This window comes from Mercenaria mercenaria, chromosome 9 (genome assembly GCF_021730395.1).
Source record: "Mercenaria mercenaria strain notata chromosome 9, MADL_Memer_1, whole genome shotgun sequence".
NCBI classification, from domain to species: Eukaryota; Metazoa; Mollusca; class Bivalvia; order Venerida; family Veneridae; genus Mercenaria; species Mercenaria mercenaria.
Window position 1 is genome coordinate 53,154,744 of NC_069369.1, and position 8,738 is coordinate 53,163,481.

At 34.5% G+C, this 8,738-nt stretch overlaps 1 protein-coding gene across 1 annotated transcript; it reads right to left on the bottom strand.

Annotated features, from left to right (window-relative positions):
- Positions 1-5,918: 5,918 nt before the first annotated feature.
- On the bottom strand, positions 5,919-8,738 carry LOC123548000 (uncharacterized). Its single transcript, XM_045335248.2, has 2 exons — positions 8,443-8,738; positions 5,919-6,852 (listed from the first exon to the last, which is right to left on the bottom strand). The coding sequence occupies exons 1-2, from the start codon at positions 8,591-8,593 to the stop codon at positions 6,410-6,412; spliced, it is 594 nt and encodes a 197-aa protein (XP_045191183.1). The 5' UTR covers positions 8,594-8,738; the 3' UTR covers positions 5,919-6,409.

Consider the following 8,738-nt stretch of genomic DNA (forward strand, 5'->3'; position numbering starts at 1 on the left):
ATATAAACAATAAAATTCTAATGACGCGAGATGCCGGAGACATGGAACCGCCATTCTACGACATTATAAGGTCCTAGGATTTGATGGACGTGCAGCAGATCTAAACTGGTGCATCAAAGAACGCTGAACAGCTCGGCTCACTGATCATGCTGATACACTGGGCACAGGCTGAGGGTAAGATAATCAAAACACATCAATAACAACTAGAGTCCGTGATACAAATGTCTGAAGTTGCAGGATAAATTCTTAAATTACACCAATAACAACCAGAGGACTACCTGATAAATTAGGCAGACTGCAAGCAATATCCTTAAAATGCTCAAGTATTAGTAGACTCTTTGATATCCTGAACCTAGGCTGCCTGCCTCATCCATCTCTCAAACCATACAAAATGTCTAATAGCTAAAGGATTATATACAGCAATGCTTATGTTCGAACTACAATAAGGCATTTGATATTTCTTATTATAAACGCGACATTAAAAGAAATGGGGATGGAGTCAGTCTATATCTTACTGAACAGGTCACAAACAAGCTACATACACTAATAACACAATGCCAGATTTTATTAACATTTCATGTGGTGTCCCTTCGGGAAGTATTCTAGGTCCTCTGTTATTTTTCTGTTATGTTAATTATGTAAGTTTTAGTGAAAAACGTAATTAATTTTATGTGCAGATGAAAGAGACAAAGATTCTAATAGGAAACGATTCTACCGATCGATCCCTCTACGGTAACATGCGATATACCGAATGAGATATACACTATCGAATTAAAAATGTGTCCTTCCGGTACGTGCACAGAGCGTCTGACTTCGGATTTTTGGAAGAATACGCTTTTTCCTTGTGCCTAATAAGCGTCCACATAACTTGTCCGAACCGCAACGTCTTGCACATCAGTACAAATTTGGACAGTGTTGCTTTTATTTACAGTGATACGGAATCGATCCCTCTACGGTAACATGCGATATACCGAATAATATATTTACTATCGAATTAAAAATGTGTCCTTCCGTGCTGTCATTAGACAGTTCTTTTCAAATCTTATGGGTTGAGTTGAAGTTTGATCGATTCCCGATTGAGGCAGTGCCTTATTTCGTATTATCATTAGAATCGTTCTTGAACTTTTGAAATTGTAGTAAATGGCTACATATAGTGATAATAAATTATCTTTACATCTTGGAAGTGTATTGGATAAAAAATCGCCCTGCTACATCTATTATTACTAATATTGATAAAACAGGTAATGCTTAGTTGAACATTTTTACAAGGAAAGCCATCTTAGAACAAAATGCTATGTCATTCCTAACACAATGGCATGTTGATTATGCAACCTCGTCATGGAAAAACAGTCTTTCAAAACAACCGAGAAATAGATTGCAAGTTATTGTTAGATTAATGCATGTTTTATTGTACAACTTCTTTGAAAGTCTCAGATTTCTGTAATGTTGGTTGGCTAAATGTAGAAAACAGAGTAAAGCAACTGTGCACACCATTTTTGATAATAAGTTTTACTTGATATCTTTATTCTGGTCTAAACATTGTACTCATATAATCATAGTTTTCAAGTAATACATGTAAATAGTTTAATGTCTAACACTTTCTTTTAAAATGCTGTTTGAGACTAGACTGGAACAGCCTTCCAATAACATTAAAGGAAATAGAAAGGTATTTTTTTTCTTTTAAAAAGAAGTGAAACTGAAACTGAATGAGCGTACGTAGGATATGCGGATTATATCTTTTATTAATATGTCCGTTTGTTATCATTTTTACAGTAGTCTTAATTTGTTCTGTGATGTGTTTGTCATTAATTATATCCATCAGTGACATTTCTTCAATGATAAATTTATGTCACTGTGATGATATCGAGCATGTGTCATCGAACGTACGTAACTCTCACAGGACTACAATAATAACTAGTTGGAGTTGGAATTTTTTGTTTAAATGTAAAAAAAGAAAATAATAATGAAACAGTTCGATGTAACAATTATTTTAAGGCTAACCGAAGAACGTGAGTTTTCGCTATGGTACGCACGAGAAAAATTTCTTGATTTATAATAAGTAACAGTAACTGTTTGCTTAAATCTTTATTATAACTTGGATTGTTAATGAGATAAAAGGCGTTGAATACTGGAAAACGAGTGTTTTCCTCTGTACAAAGCGTCTATCACACATTCTCAATACCTTTTTCAAACACTTTGCCCAAATCCCAATGTGCGCGTTACCTACACACTTAGTCCGTGGAAAAAAGTTTTGTAAGAGGTGTTTGAGTAAGGTATTGAGAATGTCTCATAGACGTTTTGTGTCATGGAAAGCAGACGTTTTCCTGTCTTCGACACTTCTTATATTATCAAAGTCAGTCATGTTATAAGGCAATCATATGCGAAAGTGTTACCTGAATTGGGTGTGCGATACCACAATGTCACGTGAGTTTGCCCCCTGTAATAAGTTGCAAAACTAAATGGGCTATCCTATGCTGTATATCTCCTAAATTCTGTGTAATAATAACTGGTATTTGTTACAAACAAAACTGTAATAAAATTGTATTTGCCATTAAGTATCACATACTGACATTTTAATGTGTTTATAAATATTGTTAATATGACATATATTCACAAATAAATATATATCTAAGATAATAAAACTATCAGTTGTAAAGAACTCTGAGGTAGACAAAAAGTGTTTTATATGTAAGAGAGAGAGAGAGAGGGGGGGGGGGGGGGGGGGGGGGGAGAGAGAGAGAGAGAGCGCAAATTACCCAATATGTTAGCTAGAATTAAAGCATATGATCCTACATCCATTTTATCTCCTGTTCTGTTTCACTTTTATTGACCAACAGGTAAACGTAAAAGCAATGTACATGTGTTGAAGGGTTCACAATGTTGATCCTGCATCTATTTAAGCACTGTATTAGAATTGATTTCACAGAAAGAACAGCTCGTGCAATGTAACAGATATTCAATGGCAACTATTTTAAAATTCTATTGCAATCAAATTTTAAAGTTAATCGAAGTTGAATTGTAATAAAATCGAACGTAATTAATGTCATATACTAACTACAATAGCAATGCTAATTTGTCATACTTTCTTAAACAAACATTGTGTTTTTCTTTTCACGGCTGCGAGCACCTCAGTGGAATTGCCGCATTTCTGGTGAACGATTAGCGTACGAAAATTCGACCGTGTAATGTAAGTAGTTTCTTTTTCTTTAAATCATTTTATTTTTTAAAAAAGAATTCATTTACTAGTATTGGCTGTGGGTTTCGTTTTGGGGAGGCTGCATTTTTGGTACGTGGCATTCCCTGTTTGATATTTGTCTTTGTTTTTCATAGTCTGGCTAGTAAACAAGGACTTGTCCTGGAAAATACATGCATGATTAGTGCAAGAACAAGCAAGGCACAATGAAATTTCTGCAGGCTTACTGATATAAATGTCGTTCAATGGTATCAGAATGCGGTATAATGTTGTTCTTTTCTTGTTGTCCTTCCCATTCCAAAGGAAAATATGCCCAAAGGCAAATAAATCACCATTCGATTTTCCTAACTTAAAAAGAAACGGCATAATTGTAATAGTTTAGTAGATCAAATGTTCACAGTGCCTTAACTGCGGCATCGGATATAGAACTGCGCATATACCTTTTAGCCAGTGCTTTAGCTTTAGTAACTGGTTATAGCTCTAAATCAACTACCAAATTTCAACCTCGCGTCGTTTGAGTTTTCCTTCTATTTCTATGTGACCGCATCACACAAATATTCTGGATGTGTAAAAATAGTCCCATATTTATTTTTTATAATCTTGGTATTGTGTGAGTGTGTGAGCAACTGAGGACTACTGTTTTAAACAACAAAAACAAGCAGCAACGGATTCTAGAATAATTATGAACTTTATATTCACATTCGAAATATTCAAAATCACTCTGCTCCAGAGTTAGGGTTAGGGTTTAGGGTTAGGGCTAATGTTAGGGTTGAAATTGACCCTATCCTGGGGTAAACTTAGTTTTACATAGAGTTGTATAGGGAAAACCTTTAAAAAGCTTCTTGTCTTGAACCACAATCCAAGAGGTTAGGTTTTTGGCATGTACATGTAGCATTGTCTAGTGGACCTCTACCAACATTGATCAAATCATGACCGATCTATGCACAATGAAATGTTGATTCTTCAGGTGTATCGTTATAAGCACTGGCTATCAGCCCTTTCAGGGCTTTGATGTATGCTTATTGTTACACGGCATTTGACTTGTAATGTCAGATCCCGACAGCGGCATGTCTTTCGTTTAAACCAAAAATGCAGAAAAGATGTGAAAAATATGCAGATGACAAAGATTTTAACTCGCCGCACGCATTACTGGTATTTACCTATGTAAATTTTGTGCAGCCAGAAAGGGTCTCGAATCCATGGCCACGGAGAATCGTATTTTGTGCAACCGTTTGAGTTACTGAGATATTGACACGCTCTCTTCCGACATTGAAAAGCAACTTCTTACCTAACCCTTTTTTCAGTTTTGCTTGAGAAGACAAAACGATGGTCAATTCTGTCACAGCTCTTATACAGGAAATTATAAAGCATATATTACAAGTTTTGACATGAATCCTTGTTGCATAGACTTCATTTTGTTTCTCTTCGATAGTTAACCTTTTTGCGTCGAACCATCTCAATAGCCTTGAGTGCGGGACGTCTTGGGTTCTAAATCACGTTAGCCATTAAAGCCATATGTTTCTATACCTCCTGAAAGCGCGTAGTATTCACCGTTTATGAATATAGATAAGTTCAGAGGACATCGCCTTGATGAAACTTTAATCTAGTCATTGACCTATCATTTGTTTGGCAAACAGAATTCAACTAAACGTATGTAAAAAGTATAACAAATGTGAAGATCAACAAATTTCATGCTTTACATGGTAATAGGAGCTTAAGAGTTGTTGTACACTTTATTGCCTCTCATGAACAGACTCAATCATATCAAGTTTGCTATAATTTCGCTCGGTTGCATTTCCATCCTTCCGAATCAACTTCTTTTAGATTTTATTAAGCATCAAAACTTCTATCCTTAAGTGCGTATGGCGGCGTACAAAGTTACCAAGATGTTCAGTTTTGTTGTACTCTGGTCCATTGAGATCATGGAGAACATTTAGTTTTTTCTGTAATAGATTTTCTCTTAAGAGCTAGGGGCGGAGAAGTTATTGCCTCTCATTAACAGGCTCAATCAAACTGAGTCCGATATTATTTTGCTTGATTATATTGTATGCTTCCAAGGGATCTTCTTATACATTTTACTTTCAATATACATCATAACCGGAACTCTTTCTTTTATAATTCAGCAGCGTCATACATGATCGCTTTTTATATACCTATATAAAGTCTGTCAAAAAAATACTGCTTGCATTTCACAAGTAGATATAACAAGCCGGAAAATTCGGTATTGTACCTTTTGTATTGCCGGACTACTTTCAATTAATATGCATGACCTGACACACAAAAACTTCACTCATTTCTATTTTAACATCGTTCGATAACAAAACAACAAACGAACAACTGGAGGGACATGTATATAATAACAGTCATTACAATCGTAGCTAGAAGCGGGACTTTGTATTCTGCTCTCGTGGATTTTGCAAGGACGGATTAAACTCGCACTTGCACGCCTTATGAGATGAGATCCGATCTAGCAAAATCCATTAGAGCCGAATACAGCATCCCAGATCGAGCAACTATTATAATAACCCTATTATATTGGCCAGGTGATTCCAGTTGGATGACAAAGTGTTTTCAAACGCTAAAAAATCCCGAGAAAACCCGGGTTGATTCAACCCAGAAAAAAGATGAATGCACGAAAATGAAAGAAAGTTAAAAAAAAAAGACATTTTCACACAATTCCACGGGCGTAGACCACCTGAAGGCTCTACAACAAGAAAGCATTGCATGATATTTAGAAATTATTGCACATATACGTTTTTACACAAATATTTGATAACCGTCTGACTATCCTGTCGTAATTATGATGTTTGTTTGCAAAGTTTACAGATACTGAATTTAGTAGGTCACAATAAAACGATATTTACTCATTAAAGTATTCTCCAATTAACCAGTTTCTGTATCAGCAATATTGCAACATGTAATAGCTTTACTATCCAAGTCTTTGTCTCAGTATAAGCCCTTTTGAGGTATTCCATATCAAGTTGAACCACTCAAAAATGGTTTATTGATTGTAATGTTCTATTTCCTTTCCAAGTTAATCATTTACCAATATCATATTTGTTTTTCGTTAGTTCCAGTGAGTGCATATATATAACTGGTGGCAGGGAATGCTAATAAATCGTCTGGTGTATAAAAATACCATCGACTTACATCCTATCTGCATTAGCTTCAATCAAACATCTGTCAAACAACTCGCCACACCAATTTAAACTTCTTCTACAGCACCTGCCTTCCTTTGCTACCTTTGCTACTTCTTGCAGGTCGGACTGCAAGCCTGACCTTTCCAGACACAGGTCCTTGTTTGCTTTGTCTTTTACTTTTAGATTTTCCCTTTCCTTTATCTTGACCTTTAGCCCGTGGCTTCTTCTTACCATTTTCGCCTTCACCTTCAGCCCGTGACTTCTTCTTACCATTTTCGCCTCTATCTTTGCCACCAGGATTATCCGATGCCTCGGGTGAATTTTTGCCATTTAACCCACCTAATAAAGCCGCTTCCTCGGGGCCTTCAATAACCCCTAGAGCCGTTAGAGTGTCTATATCCTGTCTAGCTCTTTTACGTTCATAAGCGTTCATCGTAAAACCATTGTTTGGCAGACCAAAATTACCGAAGCCATACCCTTGTCCAAAAATCATTTGTAATGCCAGTATTTCATTGAAATCTAAAATAGAAACAGAAAAGTTTATAATCAAACACTTTAAAGATTATCATAGACAACATTGCTATCGTCAACACAATGATAATTAGCATCATGCTCTCTCCCTTCTTATAGTTATCATCATTTCATAATTATTATTCTTTTTATTATTAATTTTATCTAGTTATAATCGTCGTAAAAAATGGTACTAGAAACTTCCTCGCTTGACGCTCAGCATTAAGGGGATAGTGCTAGGACTGGTCAGCCCGGTGTCAGTATAATGTGACTGGGTGGGGTATCATGCCACGTGTCTACGGCGTGATATTCCAGTGAGACAGCACTATAAAGTTTGGCATTGTGCTCACTGCTACAAGCAGACACCGTCGTTTATATGATTGAAAATTTGTTGAAAAAGACGTTAAACCCGAACACACACACACACACACACACACTTATAATTGTCATCATCATTTCATCATTATTATTCTATTTATCGTTTATCTAGTTATCATCGACATCATAATGAAATTTTCATCATTATTATTACATTTATCGTTTATCATTTGTAACTTTATAAAAGAAGCTATGCTTCAACGCAACAATATAATAATTATTATTATGATTTTGTAAAATTGTCTCTTTGCCATATTTCTATTACAAGGTAAATGGCCAAAGGCAAGTAATTTGCTGATTTGCCGGTAAAATATGAACTTTGAACATTCAGTTATCATCGTCATCATCATTAAAGTATTTCTCTTTGATAAATCATAATTTCAAATTTTACAATTTTAAGTAAATTCTGATACCGTAAATATAGTGATATGGATCAACAATTAACAATAGTAACCCTAACTGGTATTTGTCTATGCACTTGCACGACACCAATTAAAAAGGCAATGAATTAATTATATGGTTAAATCTTGGTGATAAATCACTTCATTTAAATGACAATATTAAAGGTAAGTTTTCAAGAGTTTTCTTTCTTTTATATATAACTCTCAAATATTTACCTTTAATGATGATGTGATATGGCGCACATAACATCACACATAAATATCATGGTAAATAGTGGGTCTGAATTTATTTTATTAGGCTTAAAACATTTTCTAATGTCATACAATATGCGATAATTGCGATAGTTAAATATAAAGTTACTTGAAAACAAATCTTAAACAACATGCTTAAAAATAATCATGTTAAGACTCTAGAAGATCTATTATATGTTATTATTAAATGTTATTCAGATTTTATAAATAAATAACGTGTTTATAAATTATAAGTAGGTGATATCAAGTTTACATCCTAAATATAACTGACTTTTAAATCGTTTGTCCCTTGTTTACTTGTTCAATTATTAGGGTAAAATATGGTAAAATACATAGATTAAGATAATTTTATGTATTTTCTAAAGAGTATATCATAAGGTACAGTTAAAATATGCTAAATTTATATCACATTATACCGCGTAAATAACGCAATAAATTTTTTATCTTTATATTTTACTTACTAAATGTAATAAAATATAGTCGAGGATCATTGAATTATTTCATTTTATTTAATGATAGCTTTCCTGTTCATATATAAATAAAATAAGAAGTTTTAGTTGCCTCTTACCTAATCCGAGAAGAATAGCATTTGTAAAAATATTTTCATTTATTTGCTGCTGTCTTCTGTTGTATAAAGGATGTGGCCTTCCGTATCTTGGCCAAGCGCCACTGGAAACAAACAGATGAAGTAAAAAGCACGAATATAGTTCAAGTTTCATAACTGTCCTAGATGATTTTATCCAGCAGTGTTGTATAACCTAATACACCATGCAGAGGACTTGAAAATATTTCAGCACCGCATCTGATGATATGTCCTCTTCAAACTCGAGCCTGACTTAAATAGTCTGCGGTGATGGAATAATT